Genomic DNA, 22,433 nt, shown 5'->3' on the forward strand with positions numbered 1-22,433 from the left:
AATCTTTAAAAGGAATTCTGTTACCAGATTTGTAAGATGGGGATGATACTCTACAGCATTGTTGTAAAGATGTGTTCCAGCATGTAGGCACTGAGTAAATGATAGCCTTGCATCATTATTGTTTGGTTGAACAAGTCAGGTAAATGTCAAGAGCAAGGGTAAAGAAGTGTAGGCCATTCTTTCTATAAAAGTAAACTGGATCTGGGAGAAATATCTATAAGTCTTTCGGAAGCTGACTCTTGAATGGGATAGCTGATCAAACATGTTGGTACTTCTGTAGTTAGACACTCAGTATCAAAGAAAATAGACTCTTGAGACTTGGTTGTGTGAAAGACAGGGAAAAGTCTGTCAGGGAAGCGTCACTTTGGAGCTTCCAATCAATAGGCCTTGCCCTCAGACCCCTCAGGCTTCTTTGATGATGTGACTGTCATGGTGGCCGTGATTCTTCTCCCCTGCAGGCCACAGGAAGTGACCAGCAGGTGCCACTTCGCTATTCTCCCTGGCCACAGTTCTTCCCCCAATGTACAAACTCTTGGCAGCTTCTTTGAAAGAAGCTCAGCTCTCCCCTTTTGTCCTTTCCTCCTATACTTAAGCAAGGGCACAATATCGTTTGAGTTTCTGATGACTTTTACTGATAGACATACAGCCAAACAGCTGGCGCTTAGCGAAAAGCACACAGAAGCAACTTTCAACATTACATGGTGATCATAAGACCCAGCGTAGTCGTGGTTAAGCATATCACTTTGGCATCAACCGGCCTGGGTTTGGATTTCTGCTCTAGTACGCACCAGCTCTTTCTCTTCCCTGAGTCCCTGTTTCCCCATCTGTACAATGGGGTTGATCATTTCTACCTTAACAGATTGTTGAGAGGATTCAGAGGGATGGTGAAATGCAGAATATAGTGCCTGGAACACAGTAGGCCCTCAAGAAATGGTAGCTTCTATTTCTGTTGTTCAAAGAAGCCTGTAAAAAGGCCCTTGCAATTCTTCCCTGGAAGAGAGATGGAGCTAGGCCTGATTTCAGTTCCATTGAAAGACCCATTTTAATTCTTCAGGAAGATAGCTTCACCTACTCCCTCTCATTTTTACCTTATTTCTCCTCCTTTCTTCGAAAACAAAACAAACTCCATCTTTGGTCCCACTTGGTGCACACTTGGTTGGTGCACCTTGGTCCTGAGTGGTGGGCATTCAAGTCCCCTGGGGATCACGTGAGAATTGTTTGTATCTGAGGCTACATACCGGGCTGGCCTTCCTCCCTACACAGTGCACATTTTATAGCAAATGTGGCCTAAAGCGCTCCTCCTAGGCATGCTAGGGTTTCCTACTTGTGATCGACACAGGGAATCTTCCTCGAGTACTTACATCCAAAACCAGGACAGGTCTAGTTACAGGTCAAGTTGAGTTGCCCAAGGCTCTAATGTCCCTTCTGTTACCCTTGGCTTCCCCTTTGTGGAAAAGGAGAGAGAGCATTAAAATCAGTTCTGATCTCCCAATTTCTTGAGCTGATGTATTTTATTCTTTTAAGGGACCATGGCTCTGATCCTTGGCTTTGTTGCCTTTATAATGAACTTGCATTTCCCCGTGAAGGAAAACATTTTAATTGGTGGCTTCAGTGTCAAAGGCTTCCTTTGCCCTCTCATATTTTAGTGACCCCCATATCGGGTGATCTCAAAAACCACGCAGACTGTGAGCCCTTGCCTGGTTTGGGCCTCTCATTTGCACAGCTTCAGGCCCAGAGCTGGGTTCTCGGATTCGGATGAGAGGGACAGGTAGGAGGGTTGTGCTCCACAAGAACTCGGGCTGAAAACCTAATCTCCAAATACTCCTAGCGAGGACAAAGCCAAAGACTATTCTAGAAGGGGCCAGAAAAAGAGCTCTTACACCTACCTATCCTTAACTCCATGGCATCTCTGCTGAGGAGCCAGAATCCTCCTGCCCCATGCCCTTGTCTGGGTTTAGGACCCCTCAGCCCCTGGGTGTCCCTCAAGGCTGGCCCCAGTTACCCTGTATGGGGAGCTTTTACCCATGTTTGTCATTTTCTTCTAGCTCCTTCTCCCTACATATCCTCATTGCTTAGGTGCCCCCGCCACAGAGTAACCTCTCCAAATGTGTTTATTGAACTCAGTGGATGAACCGACTAACAGAATTGTGGCCCAGCAAACCTGAATACCAGGTCTGGCTTCCCCGCCCGGTCGCTGTGCGCCTTTGGGTGGAGTACTACAGTTCTCTCGGTTTTGTCTTCTTCTGTGAGACTGTGAAATGAATGCCTCCTCCTCACTCCCTCCGTAGGGTTGCTGCGAGCCTCCAACAAGAAAATGCATTTGAAATAGCTTTGAAAATTATGAAACGCCCTGCATTTACTAGGTATTAATGTAGGAAAAAGTAGACCAGATATGGCGGGAAGTTCTGCCCTGAATGAATGGAACTGTGTTGGCTTAATTAATGCAGCATTACTGGGCTCCCTTCACAAAGGCTTTAGCAGCTTCCTGAATCTCTCCCTCTCTCTCTGCATCTTTCCAGACATATTACTTTATAATTTTTTTTTTCTTGAAGCAAATCCACCTATCCCCGCAGATTCTATTCTTAAACAAGTCAGTCCACGGTGCTGAAGAAACCGGTCGGCCCTGGGTAAGGAAATACTTGGAGGGATCGCTAATGTCAGTTTAAATTAATGAAAAGTCTGAGTGACAAGCCGTTTTAAAACAAATGTAGTTTTATTACTTTCGAACACATGTAATAACAGCCCTGGGACTACAACCTAGAGAAAGATAGCCTGCGTCAGAGAATCAAAGCAAATAAATACGAGTCCGTGATAATGAGCCTATTACTGGGAGAATGTCCTGCTGAAGACCAGCATCTTTGAACTGGCTCACGTTCTCCTGGGGAAATTCATTCATTTAAGAAATGCTTTTACCCCCCTCCCTTCATAGGTATGAGGAAAGCCCCATTAAAAAGCGCTACACTTGGGCCGCCTGGGCGGCTCTGTCGGTGAAGCATCCGATTCCAGATTTCGGCTTAGGTCCTGATCTCAGAGTCGTGGGATTGAGTCCTGCGTTGGACTCCGTGCTCAGCACAGAATCTGCTTGAAGTTCTCTCTCTCCCTCTGCCCCTCCCCCACTCACTCTCTCACTCTCTTTGTCTCTCCCTCTCTCCAAAATAAGTAGATAAATAAAGTCTTTAAAAAACAAAACAAAACCAGCTTTTGCGAATGCCGGTGGATGGCATCTAGCAGCAGCCCTCTGCACTTTGGCCCTAAGAAATAGTAGCCCCAAACAGCAAACACCCCGTGGCCTCTACAGGGACCCACTTGTCCCAGGCTGCCCAAGACTTCTCCTTTTGGGGCACAGAGGATTCTGAGTGCTCAGTCCCTGGCAAAGCGACACAGCTGGTCACCCACTAAGTATGGACGGAATGTGCAGCGGTATGGGGTTTTCTGGAGGGATGAAGGAAGGTGGGGGGAACGGCAGCTCACTCTTTCTGTTGCTCTTTCTGCCTTCACTTTGGAACTTCTCTTACAATTTCTTCCCTGAAACATGTTGATCCCATCTGTCTTCCCTGTGCCCCCCAAATCCTATCTAAGGGCATAGCAAAATGTGAGAAAGTAGGACAGAGGCAGCAAAGATGGTTAGTGTTTATCGTAGCCAGCATGTCTGTGGTGCTTCCCATGTACCAGGCACCGTGCTGGGCACCTTGTGTAGATGTATTAGAGTCATGGTTGCAATAGCCTTCCGAGCTGGATGTTCTCATTACCCTCCTTTTATCGATGAAGCTGAGTAACTACCCTAGACTCCCAGCACTAGGGAGATGGGCTCCGAGCTCAGGTAGTCTGTGCCCCTCTACCCACAACACTGCCCTGCTTCTCAAATGCCCATCTGCCTCTGAGGCTAGCCCTCCACTTCACCTCTACACATGAGGCTCCTATAATAAGGCCATCACCTGTATGTCCCCTGTGGAGCTCTGGAGCCCTTGTAAGAAGAGAGCCTCTTAGCCTGGGGCCGGAAGTCCATCCAGCCTGGGTCCTAGGTCTACGATTATCTGTTGCGTGACCTTGGACAAGTCACTGCCCTTCAGCTTTTTCTCTAATTTATAAAATGAAGGAGCTGGACGAAGTGACCTTGAAAGCTCTTTCCAGTTCTAGCAGGCTCTGAGCTCCTATGACAAGGGTATTTCGGGGGTGGGAGTTGGAAACAAGGAGGAAGGCCTTAAAGCCACCTTGATGACTGGGAATTTTGAAAGGAGCCCCAGGGTGTAATTACTGCCCTTAGGATGGCAATGAACTCTTCGTTTGACCCTTCCAGGTGTCTCTGGGGCTGCAGGGAGCAGGTGGGCTGGCTGGCTGAGATATTGTCAGGGTTGTTTTCAGCTTCTGATACTGGAGAGTTCAGGGTGAAATTCATATAATTAAACTTTAAAGCAAATGTGTCCCTCTCGGCACCACGTAACCCCAAAGGGGCTTCTGAGCAAGAGAAATGGAAGAATTCAGTGTCTGTTGCTCCAAGTACTCTCGGACACAACCACCCAGAATTGAAATGAGAAGCCCTCTAAGCACAGAGATCTATCCGTGAGGGGAGAGCTCCGTGGAGAGAAGTGCCCAGGGCCGAAGGGCTGGTAAGAGCCGAGGCATGCAGACTGGCTGAGCAAACCGGCCTGAGGCAGACAGTTTTCACTCTCTCTGAGACCCTCCGGGCTAGAGAGCGAGGCTGAGTTTTGACCTAGTCGTCCTTGTGTGCATTGCTGTGAGATTTTATAAAGTATTTATGTAGCCGTTTTAGATTTTACCAAGTGCTTTACAGTCACTTTTATTTGGCTTAGTAAAGTTTTCCTGGAATGCCATCTACTTTATGGTCAGGAGAGTCCCCCCTCGTTGGCTTGGCACCTCCGTGCGTCCAGCCTCACACAATGGGCCTGCTTGTTCCGGCCGGCGAGCAGGTGCAAAGCGGTCCACTGCAGCCACTGGGGCGGTCAGAGTCGGGGTGGCTTGCACTCCGGTTCACCTTTCCTCTCCTCTGTGATTGCTTGGTTTTATTTTATTGCTGGCAAGCCACGAGCGGCAGTGCCCGGCTTGGCTCTGCCCAGGGCACAGCTCTTCTGATCGGCGGATGCTGGCAAATGGTAGGCCGTTTCCCCTGTGCTGTTCTGGTTCCCCTGCCCAGGTCCACCATCGCCACCGTCTTCCGCCAAGCAGACGTGCGGACTGTTTCCCCCTGCCATCCCCGGGCTCTGACCGCAGCCCGGACTCGGGGGCTCGGGAACACTCATAAGGGAAGAAGACAACAGAAGGAGCCAGTCCGCGCTCCCCGCAGATCAGACTTTTCAGTGTCCTTGGCCAAGTCTAACACCAAGTCCCCGTATTCTTGGGGTGGGGGGGCTTCTTTCGTATTCCCTTGAGCCCCTGTGGCACAGTCTGCCAAGCGCTCTGGGTGTTGAGATGGAGGCTGGCATGTGTGCTGGTGAGGCAGGAAGAAGAGCTTCACACACTGGGTCACAGATTTGCTGAGGAGTCCAACACAGTCACTAGTCGAAGGTTTTCATGTTCTGAGGACCAGGTTTGCCCAAGCCAAAAGCAGGATCTGGGCTTCACAGAAAGCCCAGATTAGAGACAGTGGGGCCAGAACATCGGAAACTTCGGGACCTTCAGCTCCAGTGTGGCGGGGGGGCGGAGGGTGTCTGTGGCCGAGCTCGGGGCTATGTAGATGCTTAGCAGGGAAGTGGTGAGTAGACAGCACTTGCATTCTCTTACTGATGGAAGACAGCAAATCCTTTCTCTGATGCCCAGAACCGAGAACCTAGAAACTTCACCATGAGATTTGAAACTTTTTTTTTTTTAATCATCTTTATATCCAATGTCTGGTCAGACTCATGACCCTGAGATCAAGAGCCTCATGCTCTCCTCACTGAGCCAGCCAGACACCCCAGACCCTCTTTTTTTTTTAAAGATTTTATTTATTCATCTGACAGATCACAAGTAGACACAGAGGCAGGCAGAGAGGGAAGGAAGAAGTAGGCTCCCTGCCGGCAGAGAGCCCGATGTGGAGCTTGATCCCAGGACCCTGGGATCATGACCTGAGCCGAAAGCAGAGGCTTTAACCCACTGAGCCACCCAGGCGCCCGCCATCCCGACCCTCTTTCGAAGTTACTGCCTTGACTATAGGAAATGTAACAGGTGTATCAGAAGATGTATATTCACAGCGGTAGAACCACTCAGAAGTGAGCTGAAGTTTACGCTTGGAGAATTGATATTGCTAGCAGGTGTGTATGATGGGTGGGCTTGGCGTGGGCACGCACTGAGTGCTCCGTGGGGATGGGACAGAGGCTGGAAGGAGTGGCGCTTGGGCTGTGGGAACTCACCTGCCTGCCTGGCCTGGGGGGGCAGTGACCCACCACCCGAATAATGATATTCACCAGGGCCGAGGGAAGGAACCCTGCCTTTCTCCAGGCAGGCATTGGTTTCCAAAGTGTTGCCATCTAGGGGGCGGGGCACAGTGGCCGATTTTCCTGGCAGGGCCCAGACAGAAGTACAGCATAAGGCGGGTTCTCAGTCAGTGGCTGCGGATTGGGGGTTGTGGGGAAGGGCCCAGAGGGGAGACCACTGACAAGAGTTGGACAAAGTAGGTTAGAGTCTCAACCACACAAGCTGAGCTTTGGGTGAGGCATTCAGTCTCCGTTCAGTTCAACAGACACTTATGGACTGCCTACTGTATGCCGGGCAGGGTGAGTTCACGGGGTGAAGCAGAGGATAGACCCAGAGACGAATACATACAAGAGCTCAGAGTAGCACAGCCCAGGGAAACCTAGCTGGCAAAAGGAAGTCATGCCTGAACCTCTGGGGTTCACTCCCCAAACAAGAAAGACCGGGTTTGAGGTATAAGACTAATTCCAGAGGCTAGGGCTTGAAAGGCCAGTCAGTGACATGATCGCCTTCTGCCTTTGACACCACTGGCTCAGGGTCTGGGTAGGCCTAATCCTGCTCAGTGAAGGCTTTGAGGCCTACACATGAGTGTGGCTAAGACAAGAGGAATTGACAGCCAGTGACAGGAATAGTGAGTTTTCCTTTCAAGAATGTCGGTGGTACCTATTCATGGGAACGCGTGCGTCCTCCCCTCGTGAGCTTTGGGGGGGTCGTTAAATAAGGTTCCAAGGGATGCCCGAAGCCACACCAAGGACGTTTTTCTTTGTTACTGTGTATGCTTGAAACACAGCGCACACGAGGGAAGAGAGGAAGTCTCCCTTTCCCCTAACTCCGACGTGCCTGCCTCTCAAACCGGTCAGCTAAGTGTGACTGTAGGTCGACTTTGAGGGTCTCGGCCTCCGCTGGGCAGATCATGGCATTGAAGAATGGCTGCCGTGGACCCCACAGGAACCTGAGACAGTGCAAATGTCCTCAAGAAAGGGATGTGAAAAAAACATGTGGGTGTTTTCAGGAGCCATCGGATTCATGACTTGGGGCACTTCTGCAAAGTGGGAGTTTGGGGCCCCAGAGAGGAGGAAAGTGAAATGCGGGGGGACAAGTGAGCAGGGCGGATTTCTGACACCCCAGGCGGGTTGGTCACTGCCCTGGGCCTCAGGAAATGATGTGTTCTTCAGCAGGTGATAGTTAAGTTTGGACCGTTTGAAGCCCTGCCTGGTGAGTCCCCCCGCCCACCTCCTGCCTCCCCCCAGAGGCCCTGTCCCCTGGAGGCTCTGTGCGAGGACATCTCTGCTAAAGGGAGCCACAAGTCACTGCTCAATCACACCCTGAAAGAAAGCCTTGGGTGCTTTTGGCTGTGCTCAGTCCTCCCTGAACCCTGCACCATCGGTGCCCCTGCTCGAACTTGGACTTGGACTTCAGCTGGGGCATCCTTGCCCAACTGAGATGCTTCCATTTCTTCTGGTCTCCTCAGCATGGGGATGGGTAGATCTGAAGCCTCCCCTGACTGTTCATTGCAAGGCGCATTCATCCTCTCTCTGGAAATCCTCTTCGAATACCGTTTATTGCACGTCCGCTCCGTGTTTGGTGCGTTCACGTTGTAACAGCAGCGGCCCTCACCTGGGGGGTCTGGACACTCTTTGAAGCACGTGGCCTCCGCTGTCCCAACTAACTAGGCTTCGGGCTATCAATTTGTCCTCCAGACAAGGCAAGTGGCATCATCCCCACTTTAGAGAGGATGAAACTCCAGCCCGGCGGAAAAAGGCACACAGTAAGTGGTGGTAACCAGCTTGTGAAACTAGGTCTTTTTTTTTTTTTTAATTTCTTTTCAGCGTAACAGTATTCATTATTTTTGTACCACACCCAGTGCTCCACGAAATACGTGCCATCCCTAATACCCACCACCTGGTTCCCCCAACCTCCCACCCACCCCCTGTGAAACTAGGTCTTGACAACAAGGCTGGTGTGCCTTCCGACACGTGACTTGGTCTTTCTCGAGTATACGATTACTCGTGTTCTTGGTAAACTGTGTACACTAAATCGGCTTTCGCCTCCTAAAACTAATGACTGGCCACGATTTTGACCATCCCTTGCTGTGCCCCGGTGCTGTCACAGGCCTTTGAGGTGGGTGACCTGTTCTCTCCTTTCTTGGCTCATTTATTGGGGGAGTGGGACAACTCCGTGCAAGGCACATCTGCAGGGATGCTTGGCCTCTGTGGGCCCCAGTCTGCCCATCTGTAAGGGGAGGGCATTGGACTAAAGGGTTTTGAGGGTTCTCTCCAAACCTGATCTTCATTCCCATGAGTTAAAAATCTAACTTAAAAACACAGACACACACACAACTAACTTAAAAGCAGGTAAAGATCATTTCCTTTTGGCTTGACTCCAGTGGGATGGGAAAACATCTGGTTTTCTGGGCTAGTTCTCTGGTCTAGAAGGACTTGATAAGTGAGTTTGGGGTGATTGAATAATAAATCCACACTGCGCGCTTCGTGCCATGACAGCTCCACCCCTAGCTCCCCAGCTCCTGAATTCCATGCTTCTTTCGGGTTTTGTAAGAGTGAAACTGGGTGGAAGTCCTTTCCTCCTTGATATGTCCTTCCTCAGGGGCACCATCCCTCCCGCCCAGAGAACCCTCCACCTGGCATCCGGACTGTTGGCTGTCAGGCTCCAAGCCCAGAAGGCAGTGCTCACCATCCTTCCCACACCCTGGGTTCTGCCTGGCCCACAGTCTCACTTTGGCTTCCTTATTTACTCTTCTCTCTCCTTACCTTGAGGTTCCTCTGCAGTGGCTGCTTCCTCGGACCAATGTCCAGGTGATCCCCTCATCATTGGCCTTTTTCTCTGTGTGTTCCCCAAGGCCAGACTCTCTTCCCCATGGTGGCTGATGTTCAACTTCTCACGCTTTCCTCACCATCTGGAAGATATTCTTTGCTTTGAAACTAGGTGAAAACCAGATTCTAATACACATAGTCCCTTATATAGCTCATGCCCGCTAAATGAGATATAAATGGATCTACATCTCTCCGGTTTCTTCTCTAGCTTTTACTTCCTGTCTGTTGAAATGTATTTGTAATTAATTTCTGAAAGAACAGAGGGGCTTCTCAGAGTGTGGTGGATATATAGGTTTCTGGCACTCTCCCGGTTGACATTTGCTCTCGAGTGGAACTGCTGTGCTAACAAATATGGGAAACATTTTCCTTTAAATATGTGCATAAATAAGTGAGAAGCAAATGTTGCTATCTTTATGAAATGCATTTACAAAAACTCAGCTCTTTTCACCTTTTGCTTTATTTTTCTGTTCATTTATGTAAATTAAGACTGCATCTTGGATAGAAAGAACATTTTTCTAGGCCTCTTAACAAGATGGTTTTTCTACCCTGTGTTCTGGCTTGTTTTTAAAGCTATTTATACTCTTTAATTATCCCATTTTTCCACTGTGATTATTGTGGCTGGAGCACTTTCCAAAGAAAGGAGCTGATATATCAGGGGCTGCATGCAATACCTCAGTCTTTCCATAAGATGGCGCTCTAAGAATGTGAGCTCTGTAACTCACTTTCAGCCTCCGTCTAACCTCGCAGCAAATTAAACTTTTGTAAAATCACATATTTTGGTGGGGTGCGGGGGGGGGGAGGAGTAGTTAGTCCTTCTAAGACTTGTTCTCAAACACTTACCACGATTCTAATGCCTAGGGGAAGAAGGAAAGTGAGTTTTCTAACAGTCTCCCCGCCTTATAGCCAGCCGGGCTAGCAATGTTTGAAATTCGCAGTGTGCATTTAAGGGACCTTTTAAAGAGCCGACTTTCTTCTAAAGGGCGGGATTGTGACCCTAACAACTTGTGCTGGTAGAAAAGCCCCTCTCTGGGTCTCAGTTTCTTCACCTACCGAAGAGTGGATTGGACAAGTTGATCTCAAGGGTGCTTCCGTTTCCAGTGATTTCTACGTTTGAATTTGTTGATTTCTTTCCACTACACACCCTTGCTGCTTCAGCCAGCACAGAAATGGGAAGAAAAGATCGCCCATTTTACGCTTGTTTGACTCTATTCCTCGTCTACAAGTGCTCTCTTTGCTTCAACTGTCCCAAGACAAGCATGCCCAGATGTCCTGTTTTAATTAGGTTCCTTTTCTTTTTATGGCTTTTGCACCGGTAACCCCCCTCCCCCTCCTCCCCCATCCTTGACCAATCTGCCTGAACAGAAGCATGTCCCCTTTTCACTTCACAAATAGGGATTTCTTGGCATTAGGGCAGTCACTTTTGTGCTAAGCAGATACCAAAGTAGATGGTAGTATTTAAGTATATAAGTATTACCGCATATCATATCTAAAAGCTGATGCTTCTTAGATCACATGTAACATGTCCAGTTAAGAAAACTAGAGATTCTGGAGATAGGAACTTCTCTCTATTCATTTTTCTTTCTCCACTGGCTGGCATTCATTGCCAGAACCACGTCAAAGCGTTAGGAAAGAAGCAGTATTCCTGAGAGAGGACAATGAATGTAATTAGAGGTGAGTGTCATTAAGTAGATAACTCATCATTAAAGTCCTCTGAGGCCAGCGGAGCCCCCTTTCCTGGTACTCTGGGCAGCCTGCGGGTGAGGGTCGCGCTGTGATGGCTCGTCCTCGTTCAGAGCCTCTCGTGAACCTCCACATGCCAGTAGCACAGAGGGAGCCATTGGAAATGAAATGCTGAATTAATTAATGCCCAAACTATGGAGACACCCCTAACTGAGTCCCTCCAGGCTGGAAGCGGAGCATGCATGTTCCATAAAATTCCCCGGGGGCATGTCACATCTGCCACATTGCTAGAGCCAAGGGGATGAAGGCAGAGAGGCAGTAAACACAACAATTTCCTGCATTCGTTTTTCCTGTTGTCCTTGGGGATTTTCAGATCGCCTTTGGTGCTCGCCCAGTGGCATGGCAGCGGTGGTGGTAGTGGTCATCGCAGTGGATTATTTATTTCTCTGACCTCAATACCGTATCTCCCAAGAACACAGATAGTTCACTGAAGAACAATACTGTTGGATCTGTGTTTGGGAGGAGAAACTCCATCCACGGGGCCCTCCCCGAGGGTTTTAGAGGGCGAGCCCAGGAATCTGCTGAGTAGGTGAGGAGAACCGCTCTTGCGCGCCCTGCGCCGAGCCTTGGTGACCCATATAGGGAGCTTGTGAATTGTCTCATATGGGGGAGCAGTGCGGTGAGGAAATGGCAAATACCTAGTCGGCATGGACGATTCCTAAGGAAGCAGTAGCAGCGTAGGGGTTAAGAACAGAGGCAGGTAGGGCGTCTGGCCGACTCAGCGGTGGGAGCTTGCGACGTCTGATCTCAGGGTTGTGAGTTCTAGCCCCATGTAGGGTGTGGAGATGTCTTTTAAAAAAGGAAACCTTGAAGAAAGAAAAACACAGGCAGCTAGAGATGGACTCACAAGATTTCGAACTCCAACTTTCTATCCACTCACTGTGTGACCTCGGGCAAGTGACTTCACTTCTCTGTGCCTCTGCTTCCTCATCTGTAAAAACGGGCTGATAATCCTAGTGTCTATCCCCTTGGGTTGTTCAGAGGAGTCCGTGAGATGCCGCATGGTTTTTCTTCTCAGTGCTTCAGTGTCTGGCCCGGAGAACGCACTCAATGCTGACAGCTCTTGGTACTCTTGTTACAGTCAGTACCAGAGGTGCTCTGCATAGTACAAAAGAGAACTTAACCAAGCCTCTGCCTTCAAAGACCTCACAGGTTTCATGGGCTGGTGATCGGAACGTGTGTAAGAGGAGAGCAAGCAACTCGCGTCACTCCCCAGGATACCGTTACATGCAAGGTCTGCAGGTCGGGATGCATCAGAGTGGTTTAGGGAGGCCCTCAGTCGCTTCCAGGAAGGGGCTTTAGGCAGCCCCAGGGAAGGTGATCGAGCCTAGAATGACTTATTTGCCTCGTTTTGAGAGAAGGTACTCATAATAATAACGTCTGTTCATATTCACAGCCTCGCTGATCTACTGTCCTTTTGAGATAGGCAAATTGGAGTTACTTCATCAAAGAGTATGAAACATGTGTGCTTCACCTACCGAAGCAGAGCTCCCTAATGATAAGCACCTGATGTGCGAGGGGGTCCAGGGTGACATCGTGTATATTGCATTCTGTACATGTGCATTCTGTCCTAAGAAGTGACCTTTGAGCTGGGCTGCTAGTGATGGCCACTAGAAGCTTTCCAAGAAGAAGGGCTTCCCGTGGGCCCTGCTTTTAATCAACCTTTTCTTTCCTTTTGCTTTCTCTTCTGCCTTTAAGAAAATTAACCACTATCTAAAACTTCACTCATTAAACTTTAAATTATTATAAAGATTTAAAAATGTACAAAATATAGAAGAAGATAAAATAAAATTAAGAGTTCCCCCATATCTTTGCTTGCAAACTGCTATCACTGTTTCTTAAAAATTGTGTCTATTGGGACACATATAAAGAACAGGGGAGTCATACATCTGCAGACCCGTTTTTATGCCCAGTGGAATCACACCGTCCATTCTTGACCACTGCTTGTATCTGCAACAACATGCCTTGGATTTGGCTTCATGGCAACACAAATAGATTGGCTTCATCCTTTTCACGTCTGCATAATATTCCAGTTAGCACTCCTGGCTTTTAAGATTCCATTCTGTATTTTGTCCAATTAAGGAAAACAGAGTAGACACGTGGGAAACAAAAATGACTGGGGTGCGGGGGAGGTATTGAGACACCTCAAGGGAGAGTGCAAGAACACCAAGTTTAAAACAGTGCCATAAGGTCTTAGCAGCTATGGGAATCAGTTGGATCAGTACTTTGGGTTACTGCTTTGCGGAAAACAGAAAATTAAGGCAAGTTTTAGGTCAAAGCCACAGGCCAGCTCTTCCTAACACTTCTGTAACCAGAAACCATGCTTAATTTACTGAAGTCCTTTGAGGATTTAAATAGCACATGGGGCGAGCGGAACAGTGGCTGCTATTTCAACTTTCAAAATGTTTGGCAGGTTTTCCAACCCAAAGCTGTTTTTAAAAAAATTGAGTCACTGTGGGATTGGAGAGCAGTGTTTTGTCCTGGTTCCTGATCCATAGCTTGGAGATAAGAAACCAAAAAACAGAGCAAGCAACAGGGACACTTTTCCGGATGGCGGGAAGGAATACAGTGGTCCACGGGGATCAGCTGGGGGACTAATTTGATTTAATATTTATAGGTGATTTGGAAGAGGGAGCATACGGCAAAATCGGGACGTTGGCAGATGTCTTTACACTATTCCAATGAGGATCATAAACTTCAGGAAGACGTTTGTTTTGTAGGAGCAGGGATAAAAGTGGTCGGCAAGCTTCGATATGCATAAGCCCACAGAAATGTCTCTGGGGACACATTCCAGAAGCTCATTTCACAAGATTTATCATAAGACTTCCCCCTTTACTGTGAACAGGGTCTCTGCTTCAGGCATCAGTAGGTGCAAAGAGGGACACAGTGAAGTTGCTGGTATCAGGAGGGAGATGGCATTTAAGCAACATTATATGAACATAAAAGAGGAGGCTAGTAAGCTGATTGCCACAAGATACATAAATAAAGAATGCTGCTTTGCGTTTCTTTAATATACCCCCAAAGGCAATTGGTGTTTGATGGTTGGTGATCTGTGTATTCACTGATCTTCAAAGTTAAGTAAGAGGCTAGCATTTCAGAAGAAATGCAATCAAATGTTCTCTTCAACTTTACTACAAAATATTTTCCCTTCCATGGGGCGCCTGGCTGACTCAGTCAGGGCAGCTCCCAACTCTTAATCTCAAGGTCATGAGTTCGAGCCCCATGTTGGGTAGAGGGATTATTTTAAAAGAATATTTTCCTTTTCATTGGATGTCTTTTTAATTATGAAGGTCGGAACTAGATTTCCTGACCTCCTCTGCTACTGCATGTCTTTTTCAAAGCATGTCCTGAATATTGGCAGGTACATCGTATCGTGGAAGGGAACACCTAACAAAACCAGTTCAGTATCTTCTGAAGTTGTGGAATTTTTGGTAATAAATAATAAAGATGTCTGCCCTACCCACATCACAGTGTGGTTGAGACGCTCGAGTAAGCTAAATGATAAGAAACTGCTTTGTTCAGTGCTATGCAAAAATGTAGTAGTATTAATTATTCATTGCATGTCGTAATTTGGGATTACAAAGTGAGGGGCGCCTGCGTGGCTCAGTTAGTTAAGCGTCACCCCTGGGCTCAGGTCATGATCTCCGTGTCCTTGAACGGAGCCCCACGTCAGGCTTCCTGCTCAACAGGGAGTCTGCTTCTCCCTCTGCCCCTCTCCCCTTCCCCCCCCTGCTCATGCTCTCTCTCAAATAAATAAATAAATTAAATCTTAAGGAAGAAGAATACAAAGTGACTAAATTCTAGGCAATCATCCTTTATAGCTATTCATGCAAATGTATGAAGATTAGTATACAAGGATGTTCTTTGTAGCATTGTTTATATTAACAAATTATTAGAAATAACTCCATCAGGGATTGCTCATCAGGGATTGGATAAGTAAATTATGGTACAGCCATGCAGAAGAATAAGGATTATTCTTAATCCTTGTTACGTGATAAAAAGTTGTAAATCAGCACGACTAGTGTGCTTCTAATCTGGGTTAGAATTATGTGTTAGTAAAAGTGTGTGGAAACCCCTAGAAGAATATACATCAGACAGTTAGCCATGCTTCTCTCTTGAAAGGGTAGGATGATGGGGGGACTTTGACTTTATGCTTTGTTTGCTTCTGTACTGTTTAGTTGTTTACCATGAACATTATTATATTTGTAATAAAAAATACAAATAAAAGAACACGAATTTGCCCTTAACCAGACTATCGTAATGCGGGGGGGAGGTGTGTAAGGCAAGGGCAAATTTATACTGCACATGGCTTGGGAATGCCTCCCAAAAACAAGCCCAGCTCCAGGGCCTACAGGAAATGGTGGGAGGAGGAAGGGGAGGAGAAGGAAGAAGTCAAGAACATGCAGGCGTCTTTCTTTTTCCAGGGAGTAGAAAGCACGCTCACAGTTAAGGTCCCTTGTGAGTGCTCCCCTAAGACGCAGGACCTCCCTTCACATGGCTCTCATTGCTCTGAATTGCCATGGGCCCTTACTTTTCTGGATGCCACGCTGGATCCAGAACAGAGTAAGGGAGGGGACTTGGTCTGCATTGTTGTATCCCCAACTCCTGGGGCAGGGAAGGATGTTGAATTAATGTATTAATGTTTGTTGACTGTGGAATACTCTCCATTGCAAATAGACTTTGTCTGGAGTGGTTTACTTTTACATCATAGGGTCATCCCGTGGTTTAGAAGGCTGAGGAGAGCTTGTGGTCAGCTTGACCACTGGAGTCAAGTAGAGTCAGCTTTTATTTTGCATGGGACCTTCCTGTGACCAACATTTTCTTTACCTTCCCCTTTCCAGGTACAGCCAGAAGGCAGCGAGGAATGGCATGAAAAATCAGTTCAACCTCCATGAGCTGAAAATGAAGGGCCCTGAGCCAGTGGTCAGTCAAATTATTGACAAGCTGAAGCACATTAACCAGGTAAGCTGTACATCGAACAAAAATGGAAATGGGGGAAAAAATGAGCGATGGTCAGGGTCCGCCGTTCCAGTTGGGGCTGAAATCACAAGCTGGACACTTAACCAACTGAGCCAGCTTGTGATTTCAGCTCAGGTCATGATCACACGGTTGTGAGACCAAGCCACGAGTTGGGCTCCATGTTTGACAGGAATCTTCTAGAGATTCTTTCTCTCCCTCTCTCCACACTCATGCATCTGTCTCAAATAAATAAATAAATCTTAAAAAAAAAAAAAAAGATTTGTTTTGTTGAAAAGGACGTCTGACCCTTGATTTTCACTCCATTTTTACTTAATTTAATTTTTTTGGTAATCATGGCACCCAGCGTGAGGCTCGAACCCATGATCCTGAGATCAAGAGTCACATACCCTTCCAACTGAGCCAGCCAGGGACCCCTTCACCCCACTTTAAAATTATACAGATAATATTGTAATATTAGAGAAAGCTTGGAAAATAGAGGGGAAAATATTTCTCACCATCCCACTACCCTATCCTGTTCTCATTTTTAGCTGTTCTTTTCTAACGTTTGTCCAGAAAACCACACTCACACGGACTTGTTACGTAATTGGAACTACACAAGTGATTTGTAGTTCTTAAAATTAACATTATATTGGAAACACTTTTTCATGTTGTCACAGATCTTCATATTAATCATTTTTTGTGGCCGCCTAAGATTTCTTTAAGTATTCATGATAATTAATCAGCTTGCTTTTGCTGGACATTGACATTGTTTCAAATTTTTTATCCTCATAAAGAAAGCTACGTCTTCACGCATGGAGCTTTCTCCCGATCTTCAATCATTTTCTTAAAATACTGGTGTTATCAGGTTAAAGGATGTGAGCATTTTAATGCATGTTTCCAAATTGCTTTCCAATGGGGGCATGTATCAGCTCTCACTGCCAGTAGGAAGATACTAGGAGACGAGCTTCCCCGCACCCTTGCCTCCTTCTGACTCACTGCCCTGCACAGAGACACCCACAGATTCCCTTGACCTGTACACAGTTTTCCTCTCATGAGGAGTTTAGTAACTAAGACACAAATAGAAGTTAGTTGTACCATCTGCTTGTGATTGCTTTGTGGCCACAATGAAAAAAAAAAAAGGCCACCAAAATTGCCACTGTATACCAGAGTGACAGAGTTCCTGCCCCGTGATCCATGAGTGGGAGGGCCCTGCACCACGGACTTCTATTTGTAGCTTCGAAAGAACCTAATTCAACTCAAATCCTTATGCAGGGTCAGAGGTTTGTGCGTGAAGACGTTGGCATGGCTTTATTTTTTAATACAAAGGTTAGCAATGACATTTTTGTGGTTCTTAGAAAATGTCTGGAAGGACTCTCTAATAGTGGTGTATTTCACTGCAAATGGCTCTGCAGAAGTATTTACAGCACGCTCGGATGTGACCCCTCCCGTGCTAAGAAAGTGCCCTGCACTTACTCAGTGAGCATTGAATGAATAGTTGTGAGTGTGGCACATGGTAACAGCAGTGGTGTTGGGAAAGAGCCTTCTTTCTGGGAATTCACAACCTCACGAAGTTCTACAGAGCCTGGCGATATGTGATAGGATTTCTCCAGAACGCATCTCTGAAGGGTTGAGAGCACAGCGTAAACCACTCACGTGAGGGCACGGTACAGCTTCACCTGGGGACGCCAGTGGCCATTTTTCCTCTGAATCCTTTCCAGATTATCTCTAACCAGCTCTAGCTGGGTGGCAACATTCACCCGGTTAGAGCAAGATCAAAGGCCTGTGGATGGACCCCCTCAGTGGAAAAAAGGAATGCCGCGTCATGTCGGACGTGGGCTTCCATCTGACCTAACGGTCCCTAGAAAATCCAGCCTCGTAGCAAAGATATTGAGTGTTCAGTATTCATACCGTGGGAGACCACGTGGCATAGTGGGAAGAGCGTGGGCTTTGGATACAGATGGATCTGAATTTGGCCTTGGATCTCACCAGGTATAGAACTTTGGGCAAGTCATCTGACCTGAGCTGTAGTTTTCTCGCCTGTAGTACAGACAGATATCAAAACCTCTTTTATAAGGTTCTTGTGAGGATCAGAAATTTTATATATACCCCCATTATAGAAAGCTTAAATCTAATTACAGATATAATGTATTTTATGTATTATATGTTTTTACCCATATATACAAATCTATGTAATTGCCTACGCCCGGCAGATAATGAATGGCAGCTGAAATGATTATAATTCAGGATTTCCTCCGTAGGCAGGACTTGAGTTTGAAAGGGGGGCATGATTCCAGGTTTTTGTTTTGTTTTGTTTTGTTGCCTGTCTATCTAGTCTGCTTCCCCAGTTTTGTGTGGTGTAGATTCCTTTGGTGTGTCTCTCTTCTCTGCTCTCCCATATTGTTTCACAGAAGCTGAAACCACCTCACGGGTAGGGAAGCGTGTGAGAGTGGGAAAAGGCATCATTACAATTTCTTTCTCCCACCTCTGCCGTGAACGTGTGTGTGAACGTTTTTGGTTCCCTGACAAATACCATTGAGCAACCAATGAATTCTCATTGATAGACCAGTTTTACCTGTTTAAGTAGAGCTGTTAACATTGCCTGGGCTTCAAACACCCACAGGGACTTCTTTTTCTCATCTGTCTTGCTTTACATGGCCCAAACACAGTTGTTCTCAAGCCTTCAATAAAATTCCGATTTGGGCTGTGATTCAGTCCGAAAGTGAGACATTTTAAGAAAGGCAGAGAAGGATGTTACGATGACACTAATGATGGCAAAGAAGGTGATGACCTGTTGTGTTTGTTGAGCACATAACCATGTTTCGAAGGGATTTCATGTGCTGAAAGTCTAACTGGCCGTACTGGGGGAAAAAAAGTCAACCCGGCACAGAGTCGTCTTTTTCAAGAACTCATTGTTAACTTTGGACGTTAACTCATCCTTACTGACCCCTTTGGGGGTAAGTGATATATATTCGTTGTCCCTTTTTTTTTTATAGCTAGGGAAACTGAGGCAGAAAGCCATCAAAGGCTGGGTTTGGGCATGCCGCCCAAACAACCAGCGCGTTCAGTTGAAGATTTGATCAATCATCCAGGTGTTGTTTCCTACACGCGGCCAAACATTTGGATGCACTAAATGCCTGACTCAGTGCACTGCATGTTGCGGGGACTGGGCGGGGGGAGGTGGAGAGAACCAAGTTAATGCATCCGAGTTCCCATGGAAGTGAGTGGCGAGTCCCGGGGCGTAATGCTGTTTTCCTAGGCACCTCGCTTAGGTGCTCCAGCGGGATTGCTCCTGCGTACACATCTGCAAACGTAGACTACTTCCTTCTCTCTGTCTGTGCTTGTAGGCCCACGTGCATCCATCCAGATGGACCGTGGCCGGGCCACTTAGGAGTACTTCCCAAAGTAACTCTTCACTTTCTTCGGTGGAAATTCTCAGCTGCCTCCTTTCAGGTTACAGTTGCCGTCGAGAGTGCTGGAAATACTATACTCTCTAAGGGAATAAAGTAACATTATTTCCATATTGACGGTCCCGTGGTGTAACCTTGAGGGGATGGGTTCAGGGTCAGGCCCCGGGCCCCTTTCCTGGGAAGGCCTGCAGGTGTGGAATGGCCTCCCCGCCTCCTTCCAAGCCAGAGTTCATGTGTAACATTCCCACGATTGGAAATGAGGACGTTTTTATTTCCTTTTCAGTTTCTAATTTGTGTGAGGATTTATTGTCTTGTGTTAGCAGAGCTGTTGAACTCCTTTAAGCCCCCAGTGTCCGTTCTGAAATTTGCTGAGCCATATTGCTTTAAACACACACACACACACACACACACACACACACACACGTGTTTTGTTTTTGTTAGTGTTCTGCTCCGAGGCTCCTGTGTGCAGGGAAGACCCCCCAAACACCAAGAATGATCACAATACATTCTTACCCAGATGATCCCTCTAACCCGGCTCCGTCGGTGACATTTTCTCTCTCTCTGAGAGTAGCCTTGGAGTTAGGGTGAATTTTAGCGGTCCCTGAACTGTTCTCCTTTATTCTTCCCCAGGAAAACCTCACTGTTTATTGTTTTCCCCCAGTTTCAGTTCCGGTTCAAATGAAATTCCAGAAACCGTTTCCCTGCCTGTTGTAAACAGCTGAAGCCAGTCGATACCTGCCCATTTGGTGTCCGAGCTGTTCATTCAAAGCTGGATAAAGTCTCATCTGTTTGGGCTGGTTGAAATGTTTGGCTGAATGGCGGGGGAGTGGACGAGGTGGCCTCTTAAGATTCCGTCCAGCCGTGTGATTCCGTGATTTGTGGCTCAAGGTCAAGCCTTTAACCCAGCACCCTCTTGTGAACAAGTCTCGTGACTTTATTCTCTGCTCTGCCACTCTTTTTAAAACACCCTGTTCCCAGGTCACCCCTTTCTACTCTTTTCAGAGATTGTACTCTTCCCACCAGTTTTCCATCCTGGACAGATGGAACTTCAACTTGCCCTTCCCCCGCCCCCCACCCCACCCAATTCTTCTGTCCCACCGCCTTGTTCCCACTAGGCTATGAAAACATTACATTAGAAAACCACTTTTGCATTTATTACCCCTAAAGTTTCCCTCCTCCGGGGTCAGATAGGCAACTGGTCTTTGGGTCAGGTTAGCCGCGTGACTCCACTGGAATGATAATAATTCCTCCATTTATAAAGCTCTTTCACGAACATTCGATTAAACTGATCTTCACAGTGACTCTGAGAAGGGGGCATCATTACCTCCGTTTAGCAGATGAAGAAACAGGGGGCACGGGAAGACCAGGTGAGCTACAGATTGTGAGTGGGAGGCCTAGACCTAGGATCCAGGGTCCCTGATTTCTGGCTGTGCGCTCTGGCCTTCTGCTTCTTTGAAGCCACGCCCACCTTGCGATGGTTCGCAAGATCATGCTATCTGGTGTGGAAACGGAGACCCTTGGTGACATGGCTCTGAGTTAGGCCCAGCAGACAAACTTTCTATCGGCTATCTCAGATTTATAAAAGGATGGCAGATGGCCAAAGAAAAATTTAACACATAAAGCAGACAGCGGGACAGCACCATTTCTGTCCCTCTCTGTAAACACCTGAAAAGTGTTTTTAAGATGCCTTACAGAGGAGTATGGTATGGCTTTTGCAATAGAAAGTTAAAATTTTTAATAAGTTAATTAGTAAAGTTGTTAAGTGTCAGAGAAGTTCCCAGGACATTCCTTAGCATGTGATTTAAAAACAAAATCTGGAAACGACTCTCAGGCATGATAGAAAACACTCTGAAGGAAATTTTTTTCAGAGACTTCCCACAATAAAACCAGCGAGAGTCATGAAACACTGGCCTAGTCCGATGGTTGCTAGAAAAACCAACATTGGTCTAAAATTTTGAAATAAAAGGAGAGACCTTTTGAGAGGCAAATTTAAATAAAAGGCCTTTGCAAATGGAATTATGTCCCTGTGTCTGTCACACTTCTTCACATACAAATAACATGGCAGAACTTAAGGAATGGCCATTTCCATATGGAGCCAGTGTGTGTGTGTGTGTGTGTGTGTGAGAAAGGCAGAGTATCTACAATGGCATGTTAACAAGAGCCAATGAATGACTTCTGAGTTACAAAAGGACAATGTGAGTTGGTCTTTAAATACCAGACCTAGACTCTGTGGAGCTAAACATTATTTCATGAAGTAAAAAGGAATTAGCCGATGCATTCCAAAACACATTTATCATTAAAAAATCTTCTGTCATTTTGCTTAATAGCCTGAAAAATAATTACAGTGTCTGGTGGCTTTGGGGAGCATGTGTTTTTAATATCTTAATTAGTATGTACAGTTTAATAACACTGCACCAAGAAGAATTCCCAAGTATTTCATATTAAATTTATTGAAAGTGAACTATTTGCTATATTTAGAAAACACAGGATTAAAGGTACTTGGTCATGTATTTTAGTCCTTGCGTATGAAATGAAATTACTCAAAAACGCAAGATGAGTCGGAGGTGGGGGGCCAGAATGCTGTTGGTAACTGTGTTGGGGTTCACTGCAGTACTGCACTCTCCGGAGTGTTTTGTTTTAGTTAGAAGTATTGGATCTGTCAGGGGTGCCTGGGTTGAGTGTCTGACTCTTGGTTTCAGCTCAAGTCATGATCTCAGGGTCCTGGGTTCGAGCCCGATGTCGGGCTCCGTGCTCAGCACAGAGTCTGCTTCTCCCTCTCCCTCCCCCCTCATTCTTACTCTCTCAAATAAATAAAATCTTAAAAAGGGGGAAAGGGGCCCTTGGATGGCTTAGTTGGTTTAAGTATCTGACTCCAGCTGAGGTCATAATCTCAGGGTCCTGGGATGGAGCCCTATAGCTTGTCCCTCTGTTCTTCCCCCAGCTCAGGCTCTCTCTCTTAAATAAATAAATACATAAAATCTTTAGAGAAAGGAAGTATTGGATGCATCAGCTAAGGAAAGACAAGCTCTACATACAACAGGAGACTTCTATCAAACTACAAAGGTGACCAGAATTACAAAGTTAGAGA

General features: G+C 46.7%; 1 protein-coding gene across 1 annotated transcript in view; it reads left to right on the plus strand.

Moving 5' to 3' along the window:
- Positions 1–22,433, plus strand: part of GPC3 (glypican 3) — a 397,932-nt gene that overhangs the window by 280,603 nt on the left and 94,896 nt on the right. The window contains exon 6 of the mRNA XM_044234977.1: positions 15,821–15,941. Within this exon, the coding sequence (XP_044090912.1) occupies positions 15,821–15,941 (121 nt within the window). The remainder of the gene's footprint in view (positions 1–15,820; positions 15,942–22,433) is intronic.

Source organism: Neovison vison, chromosome X (assembly GCF_020171115.1).
Source record: "Neovison vison isolate M4711 chromosome X, ASM_NN_V1, whole genome shotgun sequence".
NCBI lineage: Eukaryota > Metazoa > Chordata > Mammalia > Carnivora > Mustelidae > Neogale > Neogale vison.